Here is a 20,804-nt window from a genome sequence, read left to right as displayed (position 1 = left end):
AGCTGACAACAGATTTACAAAGGGTCATTTACTTGCTACAAGCACTGGGATACACAGTCAATTTACAAAAGTCAAGGCTGATACCATCCCAAACAAGGACATTCTTGGGCGCGGAATTGGACACAGTAAAACAAATGGCATTCCTGACTACAGAAAAACAAAAAGAACTTCCTCTTTACTTCTTGGCACTAACAAAACTGAACAAGTTAACAGCAAGAAAAGTTCTGCAGGCCTTGGGCTTCATGGCATCATGCATAATCTTGGTTCCATTTGCCAGACTACATATGAGAAAACTACAGTGGTACCTAAAGAATTTATGGTCCCAACACAGACACAGTCTAGAAACAAAAATTCCACTAATTCCATGCTTAAAACAGGAGTTCCTATGGTGGGCTCAGGCATGCCAGTCAAACCCAGGCCTACCCTTTCGCAGATGTCAAGCAAGCCAGACCATCACAACAGACGCTTCAGACCTAGGATGGGGGGCCCACATGCTGGACAAATGCGTGCAAGGATTGTGGACACAGGATCAACTTCACCTGCACATCAATCTAAAAGAAATGCTGGCAGTAAAACTGGCAATCCAAAAGTTCAAACCATTTCTCAAAGAGGGCCAGTTGATGATAAGGACAGACAACACCACAGTCATGTGGTACATCAACAAACAGGGAGGCACTCATTCATACCCCCTATGCAGAATGACCTTGGAGCTGTGGACCCTGGCACTCAGCTACAACATCCAGTTACAGGCAATATTTGTACCGGGAAAGACAATACTCTAGCAGACATATTAAGCAGAACCACCTCGGATGCCCACGAATGGAAGCTGCACCCGGACATCTTCAAGACCATCTCAACGAAATGGGGAATGCCACAGATAGACCTATTCGCATCACCTCTCAATCACCAGCTCAAAAGATTCTGCACAAGGACATTCCACCCACTAGCATGGAAAGTGGACTCGCTCTCCTTCAACTGGAAAGGCCTAACAGCATATGCATTCCCACCTCTTCCTTTGATACACAAGGTACTACTAAAAATCAAGGAAGAACGTCCAAGGATAATCCTGATAGCTCCAAACTGGCCAAGACAACACTGGTACCCACTACTGAGGAGCATGTCTCGAACAATATGTGGCCAATACCCTGATGCCTTTGATGTTAACTCAGAAGAACTAGATGATCATACCCCCGAACCTAAAAGCGTTGCATCTGACTGCATGGAACATCACATAGCAACAGCTAATCCAGAACTTTCCCAAAGAGTTAAAGACATTATTCTTGAAGCACGCAGACCTTCAACAAGAAGGAACTATGCTGGAAAATGGAAAAGGTTTGTCATTTGGAGTACGGAAAGAGGAAAAGATGTGTCAAACATAGATATGCCTAACATTCTGGAGTATCTGGCGAACTTCTTCATTCAGGCCTGTCCTACTCCTCCATCAAGATACATGCATCAGCTATTTCAGCAGAATACAGCTTTGATCCACCTGTTTTTCGCACCCTTTGCTCAGGCAGTTCCTCAGAGGAATCAAGAATGTAAAACCTCCAAGGAAACCACCATTACCAGCTTGGGATTTAAACTTTGTGCTAGAAAAGTTGACACTTTCACCCTTTGAACCAGCAGCAACAGCAGACCTACAACACCTGTCATGGAAAACTGCTTTCCTACTGGCAATTACTTCAGCAAGGAGGGTTTCAGAACTACAGGCCTTAATGGCAGTGCAACCCTTCCTAATCTTCCACCAAGATAGAGTGTCCATGAGGACTAATCCTACATTTATGCCCAAGGTGGTATCCAGAGTGTCTTTAAACCAGGCAATCCACCTACCTACCTTCTTTCCCAACCCACAAAACAGAGGGGAAAGAATACTGCATACCTTGGATGTACATAGACAGCTACGCTACTACTTGGACAGAACAAAAATAGCAGAAAGACTGACCAACTTATTGTAGCCTATGCAACAGGAAGGGAAGGAAAAGCTATTTCCAAACAGACAATCTCCAAATGGATAGGAAATTGCATACGATACTGTTACTCCTTCCATGGAAAACCAATTCCACAGAACATAAGACCTCATTCTACAAGGGCAACAGCCACTACCACAGCCTTCTTACGAGGAGTGGCAACCAAAGACATTATTGAGGCGGCTACTTGGACCTCCGTGCATACATTTGCCAAGCATTATAATTTGCCTCTATATTCCAGATCCCGAGCAGGGTTTGCCACTGCTGTACTGCAAGGGATCCTAAACACACCATAATCTACTTTTATCCTCCTCCCCTAGTTGGCTATGGTATTCTACCCAGTTGTTATGACTGCAGATGCATCCATGAAGGACATAGTACAGTTTTGTACCTACCATAAATGTAGATGTCCGAACTGGATAGCATCTGCAGTCAGGATTACCCTCCCTCTTTCCCCTCTGTGGTACTCCTAGGGTGTTTACCCTCCTAATAGCTAGCTGTTGGGGGGGAGTCTTTTATGGTGTATTTGTTTGTATATATGTACATACATGCTTATTGTTGTGTTTACCTCTATCTATTTGGAAACATTGGCATCTATCCAAATTTTAGCCTGCAAGAGGGCTACTGGCATCTGGGGCAAGAAACACTGAGGAAAATGGCGTCGGCTGATGCTTTTATACCCGAAGACCAACAGAGATGACGTCGGGTGGAGTGCGACATCAGCCGAAGCCGGACCCGGACTTTGGAATCCGGCCGACTGCAGGGCTGCCTGACGACAGGACAACCCAGTTGTTATGACTGCAGATGCTATCCAGTTTGGACATCTACATTTATGGTAGGTACAAAACTGTACTTTTCTTCCTCTAGTTACCCAGGTATACCTATTCTACCCCAAACATAAGGGTTTTTCAGAAAACTCCTATCAAAATCTTTGTACTTGTTTTTTTCTCAATTATTGTACTAATAATCTTGTAATCTACTGCATATAATCCTTACAACAGGAAATGGTTAAACTCTCTGACTATTACATGCTGAAATGTAGTCTTGTAATGTACTGCATATATTCCTGTCAACAAGTTGTTAATATCTGCATATTGCATGCTGAAATGTATTCTTAGATGTAAGCGCAAATCCTCACTTATGTACTATATTTGGAGCTTTTCTCCCCGGACCTCCGCTGAAAATGGATCTGTGTCCAGTCGGACTTTCACAATTATCAAATCAGAAATAAATTAAATAAAAATACAATTTCTGTAGTCACAAATGTAAGTTGCTTGTAATTTTAACATATAAACACACGAGTGTGTAAGTATATATACATATATATGTATTTGAAAATGTCTGCGCTGGGTGGGTGCATAGTAATTTGCATGGGATATCATAGTTTTGATGACGGTTGTCTCAGATGTACATATAAATTAATCTGAAATGACAGTTCAAGTAATTGGGCAGTGCTGCTACCTCACAAGGTACAAGCCTAGACTCACAAACACTGGTTACGTTATGTAGGCAAGTAGGAAATGTGACAGAAGGAATCAAACTCTGGATTAGAGGATGAAATTATTAGTAGCTGTTAGTCGTAATGCTGTGCCAGACGAAACTGAGGTTACTGTAAATTCATTCCTTATATGTTTGCATGCATGCAGTTTCAAAGGGATTAATGGCATTACCTTCTGTTTATATATTACATTTCAAAAACAACCTGTTGCCCATGTTTAACAGATACGGCTGACTCTGTCAGCTCTTAAAATTCTTTTATAGCTTAAACAAGTCAACTAAGTGAATATGAAAGTAGCAATTCATTGATTGAGCCAACTGAATTAGTGTAGCAATCTTTAGAATAAATAGTATAAATAGTATTGGTTGCTTTTTATGCTACTCCTAAGTATGAGAGAAAACATACCCAGAATTTTCTTTATCACACAGAATCGCAACATTTTCAGCATATATACATCTAGCAACTTGGTCTAGTTTAGAGCTTGGCACCTAATTTTTCCTTCATTTTTTTCCCATATGAATTTCATAGGGTGTAAAGAATTTAAAGGTTTGGATTAATTTGGATTTTCCCAACTTAAGTTGAAAGCCCCCCTCCCCAGTACTCCATGTTGTGTTGGCTAAGGAGGGCAGTCAGGAATGAAATTTGGGTAAATTCAGGGAATGAAAACATGGATCTCAAGAAGAAAAAGGGGGGCAGAAATGAAGTTACAGTTGGGGGGTATATGCAGTTTGTCTTAGGAGGTAGAATAGGTCCATTTACATAATGGAGTTAAGATTGCAGGTGTTAAGGTGCTAAAATCATACCTGTGCATTTTACTTGGACTTCATGTCTGTCTGATTGCCGTTAATGGTGGTCATACAGTTCAGGTTCCCCGCTTCCTAAGTATTGTAGTGCAGTCTTTCTCACTGAGCCCAGTGAGAGTTAAAAGCTGTATGGGACCTTCTGAGAGAACATACAGACTAGATATTCTTTGCAAGTTTATATCAACTCTGTTCTGTGTTCTTACTTGGTATGCAATGCATGCCTGTAACTTATTTGCATCATTCATCCAAGGTACATATGGACATTCTTTAGTGGAATGTAGTACTTTATTTGTCTGGTTCTGATGCTAGGATTTGTGGGGGAAGTTTGGGCTGTTTGAATCTACACGGACATGAAGTCCAAGAAGAATGCATGGATATGGTCTTAGCACCTCAGCACCTGCAACCTTAACTCGTTGACGGATTTCTCTAGCTTTTCATTCCTGCAAATGCCATTTAAGATGTTTTGATAAAGTAGCGATGCAATAAAACATCTCATCATTACTTTGCCAAAAGAAGTATTTCATCAAAATGTGTGTGTGTATGTAATACATTTGGTATTGGGGTGTAATACAAAAATATGCATGCATCATACATCTGAGTTTCCTTTCGGCAAGAGTGATCCTGGTAGTGATAGACGTAGGGCCACTTCTGCATAGCGGTACTGTTCATGGCAGATATAAAGTAAGTTAACTTTAGTTTAAGTGTTTGTTAGCACTTTCAACTTGTGTATGCAGATCGCATTAGTTACAATTGAAGAATTCACCCCATTTGTCACTGTAGTACGATCTCCGAGTTGGTTTATGTAATTTGGGGGGGCTTGCCCCCCTCCGCAAAAACATAGAATATTTGTATTTGTGTTTTTATTATGTATTTGTCTCTTTGATGTGTTGTGGTTTCAGTTTAGTTGGTTTTCATTGTCTTTAACATTTCATTTTCTTTAAGTATAATTTTGATAAAGCAGCTAGGACCCATGTACACAATATGAGTGTGTATAAAACATTCCCTTGAACTGACTTTTTTGATGAATCATAAAGTGAAAAAAATGTAATTGAAAACAGTTTATTAAAGGCATATTTGGTTGAACAAACATTTCATAGAAAAGTCTAGGCTATAGACAACTAATAGTGTTTTTAGGATCTTAGAATTGTATGAATAACAATGCAAATTAGTTTAGTGCAGCATTTGTACATTTATTTATTTTGAATTTAACTGGAATAGAGCAATGTTCCCACTGGACCTGTTTCAGGCAAAGCCCGGGGTAAACGCAACATATATTTGGCATTGTATACAGAGTGAATGGCAAAATGCAATAGATACCTGCATTATATTCAAAATGAGTATCCTATTTGGCTTGAGGGTATAAAGGCAGTAGATAAATGACATTATATGCAGAGTGATTGACAAAGCAGAATATACAGAGTGGAAATCAGAGTTGGCATGCTGAAAAAATCACAATCAAAAATAAGAGTCCGAGCAAGGTATGTAGAGAGAAGTATATGAAGCAGTTAAGTTTTGTATGACCAGAGAGAGAAAACGGTTGCATTTTCCTAGAGTTTTGAAATGTGCTTTTATTTCTGATTGGAAAATGGGGTAAGAGGAATTCTCTAAGAAACAAAAGGCGAGATTCCTAGGGACTAATGACTGAGAAAGCATGCTTTGTACAGTGAAGTTTAGCTTTGGGGGTGGGGGTGTAGAGGAAATGAGTGGTTAAGATGTCTAAGGTAGTACATTGGTGCAAGAGTCATTCTTGATGATTTTAAATAGTTGAGAGACAAGTAGAAAGGAGATTTCCATTTGGCTTTTTCATTGGTTTGCAGTGGTGGTCTTTTCTTGGTGGGAGGTTGAATCTGCAACTGGCATTTAAGATGGACTGAATGGTGGACATTGCAAATTCCCTCCCTCATGTTGTATCCCCATTACTAGAAGTTTGTTTTTGTGCAGTAGCAGTGATTCATCGTGTCTGTGATCTCTCTGATCTCTGCAGTTATACAACCATGGAGTTACTATATTTAAGGGGTATCGAGAGCAAAGCCTCCACATGCAAAAACATGCAAAAAAAAAAAAAAACTTTCATATACAAGAAAAAGTCCTATAAAATTTTCTATAAAGGGAGCCATTGAAATGTATTTTTGATGAAATTTGTTTTCACTGATTTGTTGTTTCAGTGATTTGTGATTAGATGTAGAGTATTATGTTTGCGTATAGTATATACTTGCATTGTATATAGTCTGTATATGTATAAGAAATACTCCCACACATATCCAGATATACTTTATACAGTTGAATTTAGTGTAGTCAGTCAACCAGCTTATTTTTGGGTAGTGGGATAAAAACGGACTGTCTGGGAAATCCTAAATATATGTGCAGAAAACATGCAGACTTGTATACTGATAGTGATCAGGTGTTATAATTGAACAAAAGATTTTGTAGCGAAGACCAGTGGTTTTGCTACATAAATGCTTGGAACAAACAGAGCAGCTGCAACTTAGTGGTTAACTCTTCTACCTTATTGCTGTTAGTATGCTCAAGATAATCTCAGGATAATTCTCAAGTAAATTTAAGTATCGTCTTTGCTGGTCCTTAAAACACAAGTAACAGAAATACCTGCACACACCAAGGGTTAAGTGTGGATTAAAGGCATTATTTGGAAGCACTGGAATAATGTGTAACAGAGCTAAATGAACAGCCATGTTACCAGTTTGGGGTCAAAAAGATATGCTGCATTACAAGAATGACTATATTAAGAAAACTATACAAGCACAAGGGACATTTCCTTGTTACATGTGTGCCTGTTCATAGCCAAGTTCTAGGATAGCTGTCCCTGCAGGCCATTTTAAGCCTAGCTACATGTCCTTTCATTTCATTGTTGTAATATTCTTAACATTAGGGATCCCCTGCCTTCGACAGCCTGATGAACTGCCAATATAGCAATGCCTTGGGTTGCTTTAAGGTTCACCGCATATCACACATGTATTCTCCTTGTGTATTATAGGGCATAAAGATGACATCCAGATTTACTATCCTCAGAACTTCTTTGCCACCAGTCCGAACAATATTTACTTGTCTTTGTTGCTTGTGGGGTTTCGTGTCATCCAAGGAGAGTAATTGCCAGTGTGGGATACAGATTCCCCATAGAGACCACCATGAACAGTGCCTCTTTTTCCTTGTCCCCTGTCCGGTTTTGTTCCGAGAACATTGCATAGTAGACTTTCTTCTTTGGTGTTATATCTTGAGTTTCAGTGACTTAAACTTCTTGCAAAGGTGGAGGGAACTTCCCATTATGAGGGACAGCCATCGGGGATAAAGGAGGCCAAGAAACCTAGGCCTGAATCCTCCACTGTTCAGTTTCCTCCAGATGTTTTTCCCAAGGTGAGTGAATGCCTGGCAGTTCGCCTGGCTTTGTTTGATTCCTGTGCTGCGACCTGGTTGGAAGCCAGTGGGGATCTGGCTTTAAGCACGTCTGAGCAGGCTTATCAGACATCCATGTTGGACATTCAGGGGGAACCATGGTTGATAATTTCTGAGGGGCCTAGCGATGTTCCTTAAATTTTAGTCCAAGAAGTCCCTACTATTATTGAATGCCGTGCTGGGTCAGAGCCTTCCACAATTTACAAGGCAGATGTCCCATTAAAGAAAAAACAAAAAACTAAACCTGTTTTTCCTGCCCCTAAGGATCCACAAAGCAAGTGGCAGGCCTTCATTCAGGGTATATTTAGTGCTTTGGCATTGAAACCTTCTCTGGGTGTTTGCGTTCCAACTCCCCTTAAGTCCCAGGGATCAGGATTCCTCCGGAGGAGGAGTTGGATTCTGATGAGGAATCCCTTGCTTACTCTTCTCAGGTTCTCAGTTTGACAGGACGCCCCCAAAAATTTATTGCTACTCCCTTTTGTCCGAGACAGCATTGGTTTCCTCTTCTGCATTTAGCCAAGAGCAGTCCTCATAAGTTACCTCAAAGGGTGGACCTAATTGCAGAAGACAACAGATCTCTCATCCATCCCCACTTGTTTACTCTTCAACTAACACTGTGGGTGATAGGATTCTGAGTCCACATGGACACGATTTGTCTGAGGACATATTTAATTTCCTACAGAAGGCCAGGAAACCCAGTAGTAGGAAATCTTACTTATCCAAATTAAAGAGGTTTTCTATTTGGTGTCTTTTCTTGTAACTTGGATCCACTTTCTGCGTATGTTCACTTGGTGTTCTCTCTCATATGTGTGAACTGCTAGATGCTGGGTTGGCTTATTCTTATGTTAAGGCCCACTTATCAGCTATCTCTGCTTGTCTGCCTTCATCTTCTCCTTTAGTTTCTATGTTTGAAGCTTAATTCCTTAAAGGCATCCTTCATATCAGGCCTCCCAGGAAGCTTGTTCCTCCTCCTCCCCCCTGGGATCTTAACTTTGTCCTGGAGTAACTGATTCAGGCTCCTTTTGAGACTGCTGCTTCAGCTTCCTTGCACAAACTAAGTTACTAAAACTTACCACTAACTACTTCATCCTACGCTTTCAATGCAACCTCCAAAGCTGTTTCTATACTCTGCTCCCTAACATTCTTATGTAACCTTTTAAGTTTCTACTACTCTGCATACAGAACCTTATGTCATCTCTCAAAACGTACAACTTATTCCAGTTTTTTAACAGTCTCCTCTGTTTACAGTACTGTTTTATCTGTCAACAATATACATCTATGTAGCTTACGTATTTTAATTACCAAAGTTCTCTGTTGCTATTTTTATTGAAATGCATCTGTATTGCTATTTTTTACTGCATTGTATATCTTTGGAGCTTTTCTCCCCGGGCCTTCACTGAAAAAGGGCAATAGCTCAGCCAGACACTCGCGATCAGCAACTGATAGATAAATAAATAAAACATTGCTCTTGGGAGACTGTACTTTTGTTAGTCCTTACTTCTGCCAGATGAGTGTCTGAGCTTTAAGCAGTTATGGCTTGTCCTCCTTTTGGTGTTTTTATAACGACAGGGTGTCCTTGCGTACTAATCCTCCATTTATGCCCAAGGTGGTGAATGAGTTGTCCCTTAGTCTATTCATTTGCTCACTTTTTTCCCTCATCTATTATCTGCACGCTGAATGGGAATAGACAAATCAGATTTTATTTGGAAAAGGCTGTCTATTAGGAAATCTGATGAGCTCTGTTTCCTTTCATCCCAGGCCCTTGGCAGTAGCAGTATCCAATCATACTATTTATTGGATTATAAGGGCTATTTCTTTTTGTTACTTTCATGGCAAGAGCCTTCCTTATTCTGTTAAGGCTCTTTCTACTACAGCTGGGTGTTCTTCTGGTGCTTTTATCAAGGGTTTGGATACCAACTCTATTCCTGAGGCAGCCCTGGACTTCTGTGCATACTTTTACTGAGCACTATAAGTTGGATGGAATTGCTAGAGCTGGGTTGGCTAGAGACATCTGTCATGGCTTTCTAGAAATCTCTGCTGGTCCTTCCTCTTCCCAAGTTTCTTCCCGAGCTTTGGCAGTCTCCCTAATTTTATGATTACTGCAGCAGTGAAATGGAAGGACATATACGGTTTTTGGTAAGATTCTACACAACTGTACTATGTCCTCCTCTTCACTGTTGCAGTATTCACTCCCTCCCTCCCTCCTCCTCCCCCTGGTCCCATTTGTCTTCTGGATGTACTGGTTGCCTCTTCATTATCATTGAACTGGCTTTCCTACTGGGGCGTTAAGTTCTGTGTGGGGTATGTCTAGATGTCATTTTTATACCCTGTGCTACTCTAAGAGCATACATGTGATGTATGGCATGCCTTAAAGCAACCTAAGGCTTTGGTATAGTGGCCAGATGTCGGGCTTTCCTAGGCAGGGGTTCCCTAAAGTTATGAATACTGCAACAGTGAAGAGAGGGATGTCTACTGTTATGGGAAGATTTTACACAACTGTACTTTTTCCCTTTTTGTGCTTGAATTAACCTACACCTTTTGGTTATAGATTGGCTTTACCCATCCCAAGATTGATAATTATACATTACCCCTAGTGCGAATAACTACTGGGATCATATAATAGATGATTTACGGTGAACCATGCATGCGATAAAGCATTTAGTAGCTGGCTATACCCATTAGTAGTAAAGGGAGCAGTCCTGAGGTAAATTTTTTCTTTTACCCATCCAAAGATCCAAGTTGCATATGAATATGGACAGGGATGAGCTTTGTTTTATGTGGATGGGCAGTCTGTTTCAGAGCAGTGGTATCCTCTGTGAGAAATGCCTGTCCCTTCAAACCATTCATTTGATGTTGCATTCCTAGACCAAGTATTTTGGATGCCATTTGATTTGCTGATGCGCAGCAAATCCGTCAGTAATGGGTCAGAGGATGCCTTGTATGCCGGACATGGGTATCCTGTTAAAAAGTCTGTAGGAGATTAGAGTATAGTGACAGGGCTTTGAGTTGGTCTATGTAGGACATGTTTAGGCCTTCTATCCTTTTAGTAAAGTATCTTTCTGGGCATTCGTTTGTTGCATGTGTCTGGACAGAATAATGCTAGAGGGGGCATTATTATTATTATATTATATTATCCACAAAACTGCCCTGTACTCGCCAATCTAGCGCTACTAAACACCAACCCCAGGACCGTTGGATCATCCGATAAACTTGTACTCAAGGTTACAAAGTCCCATAATTACTTTGGTGACTCTCTGTTCTTCTTCAAAGTAACCAAACAGTGGAACCTATTACCCCAGAATATCTTAAACACAGATTGTCATAACTTCAAAAAAACTCCTAAAAGAATACCTTACTCAACAATGGCTATGCTGCTGTAATACTCCTGGCTAGTTTCTCATGCCTTCGTTCAAATGTTTTCTAGTCTGCTATCTTCTTTTCTTACGTCCACCAAATGAAAATGCCACATTGTTTTTTAGTTGTATATCTAATGAGTTTCATATTGCTGTCTTTAATAAGGCCTAAGAAATGTAATGTTTTCTGTTTTACATTCACCTTTTTGTAAATTGTGATTGGCAACTGTCAAAACTTTTTTGTATACGGTTTGTAAATCTTTTAAAAAATGTTTGTAATCTTTTTGTACTACTGTTATGGAGCTTATCTCCCCGGGTCTCCTCTGAAAATGGGCTACTTGTCCAGCCGGACTCTACCCGGTTAACAAATGTAGAATAAAATAAACATTCTGTGATTGGCCTTTTGTAAATATATTGCCAGGAAGTTAGTTTTGAAACATCCAAAAAAGTGGGTATATATTTACCATTTTAGCTCTTTTGCAGATTGCAACATTAGCAATATTTTTTACTGTTGTGCAATGTACACATTCCATTTTTATTTTGGAAAGTGTACTAGAAGGTTAAAAACCTGCATGTGTAAGCTTTTATCTGACATTAAATGTAGTACAAACAGTGCTTTGTATAAACTTGTTGGAAAATGGTAATTGGCGTACTTTGAAATATCAGGTTTTAGAATGTATTTTGAATGAAAGATTGGGAGACATTTTGTAATGGAGTACAGTACATCACAATTGCTTAAAGCTGGCTGTCTTCATATTATAAATAAAGCAAATCTCTGAAGTTCTTGTGAGGTGCAGGGCTTATCTTTACCAGTCTGTGCAGCTGAATAAATATATTAAACCACAGTTACTTGAGTTGGTGGTTTCTTTGTTTTACTGGGATGTAGTTGACAGGCTCAGTATAACCTGTTATAGAACTGTCTTTTCTCCACTGACAAAACCAACAATTTTTTGGATGACTTCTGATTTTGAGCATCACTGCTGGGATCCCATATTACTAAAACCCCTTAGCATGTTAGATTTGTGTTTCTTTTAATCCCTTTCTGAATTTGAAAACTGTTGTCAACATTTTTAGGAAGTTAAAGCAAGCTAGATTCATTGTGCCCAGAGCTGGGGCTGTATATATTTTGATTTATTACAGAAGCCATCTTGATGGACATGGCAGTGGTTCTGGTGCTGTTTCAAGGCCTTGAAATTTGACTAATATCATACAGAACTGGCTTTGCTTTTTAAGCTTTAGAGCAAGATTGCCATATTCTGTAAGTTAGCACCATATTTGGTCCTCCCCTCAGGCATTTTCACCAGGTTTGCCCCCTTTCTTTGCACATTTTGTATTAATAGATGATTTTAAATGTTTGGTGGGGGTCTGGGGAGTGAACACGCACTTGAGGGGTGGAGTCATGTTCTATCCCAGTGTGATAAGGTTCTGCAGTTTCTTGCTAGACCTTATGTTTGTACAGTGTAATTGCTAAACAGGCTGTTGGTATACAATTGTTTTACAATTCTTTGCTTAGCTACTGATGAATGCACTTTCAGTGTTAATTGATGACTGTTTTATTTTTCTCCAAAGGATTATTCTGTACCTGGGAAACATCTGAAAACATCTGAAGATGACAACCACAACACACATCTCAAAAGAAGAGCTGGAAGAACTTAAGGCAGCTTTTGAAAGAGTTGGTAAGTAGATGTGTTTTACTGGCAAACAGATTCTCCAGTTGACCCATTTTATATTATGAATGGTAGTGCATAATTAAGACATTATGGCAGAGTGAGATGTTTTGCTGCAGTTGTCTGCGTACTTGTTTTTTCAACATTCATGATTTAATTCTGCAACAGTGGCATAAGAAACTGGAAGAAAAGAGTGCTGATTTTTTTTTTTCTCACAGTTGCTTGCTTTCAGGGACATAACCAGGATTTTTGGAATTCTACACAAGTAATAACCACAGCTCCCTTGAACTCCAGACAGAAGTTAGTGCCAGATGCCTTTTTGTCTGACTGCTGACAGACTGAGAATAAAGCATTAATATGCAGCTACTCTTCTGTTTCTGACTTCAGTGTCACTGTAAATTTGGGATGGGTGTCTTCTGTATGGTTTGCTAATGTTGCTCCTCCAGCTTAAAGTAGTTTTTATTTTTTAAATTTAGTTTCAATATCTTTGAAAACACAAGAACAAGAAATGCAGACATAATGTTTGGAGTGGAAGGGAAGAATTAAAAGCAAACCACACAACCCAGCTTGATTAATGATGTGTTTGCCATTAGTGCATTGAGCCATTTCATTACAGATTACAAAACCTCTTATAACATTTGTCCATCAGTCAAATGAATGAGCCAGTGCATTGTTGTAGCTGATGCAGTATGGGACATAAATAACAGTGATGCCCCAGCACTGGTGCCCAGTAATCAAGGAGCCTCAATCCTCACCACTGGCAACAGTGAGGGACATACACATTGGGAGGATGACAAGTACAGACAGTAAACTGCAGTTTCCCTTAAGAGCACATGGAGATCAGTCAGTCTGGGGCTGGTTTCTCCCTCCTTCCCTCTCCAGATCCCCAGTAAGACTCCCCACTGGCACAGCTATAGAGTTGAGTCCTTCGCCTGGGTTCCAAGCCAAGTCCTTTTGAACATACACTGTGTCCAACCAGTGGTTTGTGTCCCTGCCCAAGTAGCTGACGCACATTTGATTTATATACAAACACACTCCTGGGAAAGGCTGGCACAGGTTTACGAACTATGCCCCCTTCTGCCTAGACTGTTATCACTGCCACCAGAACCCCTTATCAGCTACTTTAAGGCCCTTACCAGAGTGTCCAATCCTACTTTGTAATGTTACTATTAATCCAAATGTTAGTGTGACCATGAGCAAGGCTATTTAGGAGTGGCCTGTGTAGTGTCAGCAGATAAGTATGCAAGTACTCTGAGATTAAATATGTCTCACAAATATCAGCCACAAAGATGGGTTTAAATATATTTAATACTAAATAATAAAAAAACAAGACAATACTCTGTAAACAAACATAGTTACTTCAGAGTTCAGAATCTCAGGAAATATTTAAAACAACATTGCAGGACAGTCTCAAAGTAAACATCTAAGCTTATACTTTACTATATTCCTAACTGTATCTCAGAGAAATTACTGTACCCTAGACTTAGTTGCATCAAGACAAGTGCAGATGGTGGTGATGAGTGCATGTTCTAGTTAGGTCGTAGACAAAGTACAAAATGCCCTCCCCTCTCTCTGAGAGTTCTTAAATTTAATATCAAATATTTATTACTCCTGGATTAACTTGGATGACATCACTTTGTCACCTGAATTAAACTCCCAAGCTAAACCCTCCATTGTAGTATTTGACATCTCCTTGTTAAAATACATAGCCTTCAGATGTTTGCAGTTGCTAGAAGACATAAAACAATAAAACTCATACAAAACAATGCAGAATGCATCCTAGTTCTAGACATCCTGTCTCCTTGCTGCATTGAAACTAACTTTTATAGCACAATCGCAAAACAGTTTAATTTCAACTTATTTTCTTGAAGTTTTGCAAGTTAACTCTGTATGTTCCAGTTTCTACTATTAAAACGTACATTTGCCCAGGTATATAGTTTGTATACATTTCTGATCTTGTCCAGTAGGATACACTGTGGACACATCCTTGAAGTTCAGTACTGAAGAAACCCTGTTCAACACACAGTTCTGTACCACTTGTTTAATATATACAACATATAGTTCTAATTTGGTAACACAAGCAATTATATTATGCTGGTACTCACAAATGAATTATAAATATTTATAAAATTCTAGGTAACTGGGCTGGCAGTATTTCCCTTGTGTCACAAACACATTTATGTTCCAAGTGCATAACTACAAAATAGTATGCTTTGGCATGCATGTGGTACACTTTGCCTATGACTATTTGCTTTTAGTTTGTTTTAAGAGTGTTATAAGATGGTGGTGGTAGTTGTTACTAAGTGGGTATTTTGTACATTGGGGCGACTGCTTGCTCATACAATAATCACTTGTATAGTTTTTTTTTTAATGGATGTTTAAGATGCTTCATATTCCATTCACAACTTGTTGCTCATGACTTGTATGTACTGCAGCATTATCCTTTTTAAAATCTGATTTAAAAGCACGTGTTTGCTCTTGTTTAAGCTCTGCTCAGCAGCGCCGAGCTGAGGCAAATTATTACTGGTGCCAGAAAAGTCTGCTCTTCAGTTTTTCCCTTGGATCTTGCTAGTTCTTTCTCTCCTGCACTTCAAATAGCCTAATCACTTTACACTGCAGATTTTTGTAGCAATTATTATAGCACATGTAAGAGCCATCAGCACTAGTTCTTAATGGAAATAGCTCCAGTGCTTAGTAGTTATGACTACTCCTTCTGGCATGATTAAAGGCCAGTTCCCTGTGCTTTCTCCTATTAACCTGGTGCACTTGGGCATTCTGAGTCAGTGTAGCAACTGCCTCATGTACACAGACAACCCTCTTCTCTTACCTCCCAACACTCAGACTTGTGAGAGATGCACTTATGTCACCAAATTGGAAGGTATGCACTCTCCAGCCAAGACTGGACTAGCTGGTCAAGAGAAGGTCAGTACCTGCACCACACCACATGGAACACACAACCCTCCAGAACACCCACTATCACAGCTCTCGCATAAAAACACAAAGCACACACCCACCTTTGCGGAGGCACTCAATAGAAATCTACCCAAACAATAGAGACCTACAAGACAGAAACTCACTTGCCCACCAAAACACGGCATAAACCACAGGAGACACAGCTCACCTCCACAGTGTGCCCCTACGGTTAAACACCTTGCCCAATGCAATAATCATAACTGACTCAATAGTGAGGCACATAGATATCCCACTCACTAGGCTGAATAAGGAGAAGGCAACAGTCAGCTGTATATCAGGTGCCAGAATATGACACGCACTCTGGTCACTCCACAACAAGTACAAATATGACTCTGTCATTGTCCGTATGGGTGTGAATGACCCGAGATGCACCTCCCTGGACTACATGAAGAGACATGGTGGAGCTTTCGGATTATGTGGCCCAGGTAGATATGACACTAGCCCTGAGAAGTATTCTACCATCACCCAGAATGATACCACAGTACAAACAAAAAATGATCGACTTCAACAATTAGCTAAGTTTCTGGTATTATTCTAAGGGGCTCCAGTATCTGTCTACTTGGGATGACATGATTGACAGACTTCAATGCTTTGCCAGAGATGGCCTGCATCTGTCACCCCTGGTTTAAAGCAGCAGAAAGCACCCCTGTGCTACCATGCTAAAACTCATTCCACACCTTTCAGCCCCAAACCATGAACCAAAGCTCCAAAGGTGGTGGTGTCTCCATGTTCATAAAGGATATGCATACCTCCAGACTAGTAGCCCAGCATAATGCATCTGAGATACTTCAAATACAACTAACATTGGGTAAGACTGCGATCTAGGTCATAACCTGCTATAGGTCCTCAACCATGTCCCTAGACTCTCACTCCACATTTCTAAGCACTCTGGAATCTGTCAAGGTCGAACCCAATACTCTCATACTAGGAGACTTAAAACTACCCCTCCATCAACTGAAAAACTACTCAAGCACCAATGCACTGGCCCAACGCTTCCTGGAATTAATCAATTCCAGTGCCCTGGACCAGCTCATTCTTATCCCCACTAGATAAAACATCCTTGACCTGGTTATTACTAACATGGGCAACTGTTGCCCTACACCAATGGTCAATTTCTCCCTGGTTAGATCCGACCACAAACTAATCACTTTGGAAATCCACATGTCACCCACACCACCCGCAAAGGTATCCACCATGAAAAACTTATCCAAAGCTGACTTTGGACTCCTAAAAACAGAAGCGGCTAACTTCACGGCACCCATACCAATAGAAAATAGATGGATGACTGTCAAATCATACACCACTGCACTGAACAAACACGTACATAAATGCATGAAACTAGCCATACCCAACAGAACCAAGATGATCCTCCAAAAAAAAAAAAAGGAAGCCAGTCTGGTGGTCCCCTGCCATTAATAAACTCTTCAAGAGAAGAAAGAAACTGTTGCAGAAAAAGGTGAAGTCCCACGACTGGAAAAATTCCCTTATCCTCAACAAAAATTTGAGATCCCTCATCAAAACTTCCAAAGCCAGCTATGAAGGCAGAATTGTGGCAGACACTAAAAACAGCCACAAAGCCTTCTTTAGTTGTATCGGGAATCTCCATGGCAATACCCAGATTTGCTCGGAGTTACTGCACAATGGTACCTCCTATACTGAGCCAACAGGTATTGCCAACGTACTGGCTGACAGATTCAGTGCCAACTTTACCCTCCCCCCCCCCTCTCTAAAAGATCAATCTCAATACCTGAAAAATGCCAGGCACCCTGCATTAATACAGCACAGGTTAAAGCTGCATTGTCTAAGGCTCAGGATACAGCTTCTATGGGACCTGACAATATCCCTGGCTGTGTTGTGCATGAATTACAAAGTGAACTGGCAGCACATCTGTGTGCTCTATTCACTCACAGCCTCATCTTGGGCTTTGTCCCTACCGAATGGCTCACTGCTGCAGTCATCCCTCTCCATAAAGGAGGAGCGACTACAGACCTTGGAAATTATTGCCCCATTAGCCTGATGAGTCTGATATGCAAGGCTATGGAGTGCATCATAATGGACCTAATTAACAAGGATATAGGGAATTTCCAAACTCTAGATCCCACGCAATTTGGTTTTGTGAAAAGTAGATCATGCCTGCTCAACCTGGTTGACCTTTTGAGTCCGTCACCGGGGTGGTGGATGAAGTTAAGTCAGTTCATACAGCCTACCTTGATCTGGCCAAGGCCTTTACCATTCCTCACTCAGGAATTATTGATAAACTCATCAAGCTAGGCATTAACCCCCTATATTGTTAGATGGGTTGCAAATTGGCTCACAGTTAGAACACAGTGTGAAAGTAGCAGACTCCAAGTCAGACTGCCAACCAGTCACGAGTGGAGTCCCACAGTGATTGGTCCTGGGTCCTCTCCTGTTTGGCATCTACTTCTCAGAAGTCCAGGCCAACACAGAAGGACTCTGGTTAACCAAATTCACAGACGACTGCAAGCTGGGAGCCATTATTAACTCCCCAAGTGATGCAGACATCCTACACAAAGGCCTCACTGAGACTAATGACTGGTGTCAACCATGGCCTTAAGCTTAATGCCAAAAAGCCTTAGTCATTCACTTAGGGAAAACCTCATTTTCCACTAATTACCACATCGATGGGAGCCCACTTAACACTGAAGACGTTATAGGAGATCTGGGGACACAGCTTGACTGCAACCTCTACTTCGACCACCACTTTGTCACTGTGATCAGAAAGTCCTTCTATGTGGCACATCTGATTACGAAGGGTTTTGCATCCAGGAAGAAAGAGGTTGTCATTTCTCTCTACTCTTCCTTCATTAGCTCAGGCATTGAGTATAATGCCTTATTTGGCATGTACCTCACTAGACACTTGTAACAGCTGGAGAGGGCCACAAAAGTACCCCATGAAGAGGATCCTAGGCCTTAAGCACATGTCCTACATGGACAGACTCAAAAAAAAAAAAAACTCCAGCTATTCTCTGTCTCATATCATCTACTAAGAGGCGATCTCTGCTTGACTTACAAAGCCATGTCTGAGCCAGCTCGGTTAGAAATGCTACATCTAAAGAAATCCCATTCTCTCCGCACTACACACTCCAGAGACCTCAACCTCATTACCACAATCAACAGAACCTGCTGGAGGGACATGTTCATAATCCAGAGACTGCCCATGCTCCGGAATAGACTTCCCATACATGTCAAGCGGAGCACCTTGCTAGCCCTCTTCAAGAGAAATCTTGAGTGGATGGGAAATGGAAAGTTCACCCCGCGGATCACTCCAGTGGCTCTACTTGATAAAAGGCACTGAGAACTAATGATGGGTGGCACAATTCCAGGGCACTTCTATGGGCTAGGCTTGTAAAGGCCCCAGGGCCATTAGTCTAGTACACACATATGAAACTATATAAGCTCAGAATTCAGGAGTTTGCTGTAGCTGTTTGGTGATCCAGTAAAGGAAGATAGAATCTCCAAAAGAGCATTTTAAAATGTTTAGTTTTTTAAGTCTCAATAAACTGTTTGCTTTCACAATACTGTTAAAAAGATCAGTGTAATGTACATGACTGTACTACAGAGAGAACAAACACAGTACTGTTTTAGCACCTACCCCACCCTTTAAATTTCTGCTGATGTATGCAGAAGCTCCAGTGCACTCTTTGTAATGGGTATAAAGACATTTTGAAGATGAAGTCCTGATTCAAATTACTAGGCCATATTAGGCCTTGAGCTGCCAGTTGGAAGGAGTACAGTTGTGAGAACAAAACTAACCAATGGAATTTAAGGAATTCAGTAAGAGAAGTTTCACTGGATAGAACATGGCAGTAGCAATCATCGTGACGTTAAACTAGTTTGTTTTAAGTGTTAAAAAAAAAAAAAAAAAAAAATAGCAACTTTAATATGGCTTGAATGCCGCAAGAGAAAGAAACGTGAATTCTATTCTCTCGCTCCCTGTAACCTATCAGTGACCCAAGTCTTCCAACAGCATCCAAAACACTTACTCTTCCTGGCGTACGTTTTGAGAGAAATTTGTAGAGGCCATTAAATTAAATGAGAGCCGCACCCACAGACTCAAAAAAATTCACCATGGTTAAGTGTTTTCTACATTTTACCACTCTGGGCCTATTTACAGATATTTAAATATTTTATCCATAATTTCTGAGACTGACCTCATGGGGTCTGGCATTGTGAGGTAATTCTGATCGTTTATTCTGCCTCTAGGTATCCCACAATGCAGTGCTCGTTTCTAAAAAGTTACATCATGCAGGCCTCTTTCTTCCTAAAGCTCCTGTCACTGCATTGCTTTTACATGCATTCATTGCTGTTTTTCAGGCAGTTAGTTTTAAGTAACATTTCATGCCGTTCAATGACTGCTTAAAACACTAACAGTACAAATGCCACAGAACAGACTTGAAAAGTGCTTTTTACTGTTGCTTCTTTTTAGAATGACTAAACTGCAGTTTTTATTTTTTCTGTGAAGCCTGAATTGTACTAGTTTGACTCATCTTCCATCCCCCTTCACACCTAACTTCCCTAGCTGTCAAAGTGCTAAGGTAATTTGAGCTTTTACCTGCTGTGATTGACATCTCACAGCAGGAGACTTAACTCCTGTACTGTTTCCTTGTTCTAGCTGCTACTTTCTGTATGGGTAGGTGAAGGACCAGGGAGGTGTGACTTCACAGCATTGGTGGATTTTTAGGACGGTCACTATGTCAGTTTGGAGAGGGAATTGGCTAGAAAAACTAACTGTGTTCAGTGACCTTGATGACATAAACGAACTGGAGACTCTTTCAGGGCGGGATAAATGTTTTTTTTTTTTTTTAAGTGGAACAACCACAGTACAGTAAGGCATTGTTCAAGTGGAGAGAAAGTCAGTTTGAAAATATTTTAAAAGCTGTTTATTCATAACAGGGACACTAAATAGGGAGGAAAAGGACAGAGCACTTGTGCATTTAATAAGAGAATCTCAGTGTTGCCCTTTAATTTGCTGTCATTCTGATATTCGGTTAACTTGGTACCCTTCTGTAAGTTCTGCTGCCTGCTATTCCCTTTAATACAGCACAGTAGCTATTGTCAGATTAATAGTATGTTATGTATGTTAATTGGGTCCCAAATTTTTTTGAAATTTACTA

At 40.5% G+C, this 20,804-nt stretch overlaps 1 protein-coding gene across 1 annotated transcript in view; it reads left to right on the top strand.

The window, feature by feature from the left end:
• The window catches only part of PLS3 (plastin 3), a 980,136-nt gene that overhangs the window by 292,412 nt on the left and 666,920 nt on the right, over window positions 1–20,804 (top strand). Inside the window, exon 2 of the mRNA XM_044057459.1 lies at window positions 12,599–12,705. Coding sequence (XP_043913394.1) covers window positions 12,639–12,705 — 67 coding nt within the window. The 5' untranslated portion in view covers window positions 12,599–12,638. The remainder of the gene's footprint in view (window positions 1–12,598; window positions 12,706–20,804) is intronic.

This window comes from Protopterus annectens, chromosome 15.part0 (assembly GCF_019279795.1).
Source record: "Protopterus annectens isolate FY-2018-M chromosome 15.part0, PAN1.0, whole genome shotgun sequence".
Taxonomy (NCBI): domain Eukaryota; kingdom Metazoa; phylum Chordata; order Ceratodontiformes; family Protopteridae; genus Protopterus; species Protopterus annectens.
Note: the sequence above shows the minus strand (reverse complement) of the source record. Positions and strands in the feature narration are given on the sequence as shown.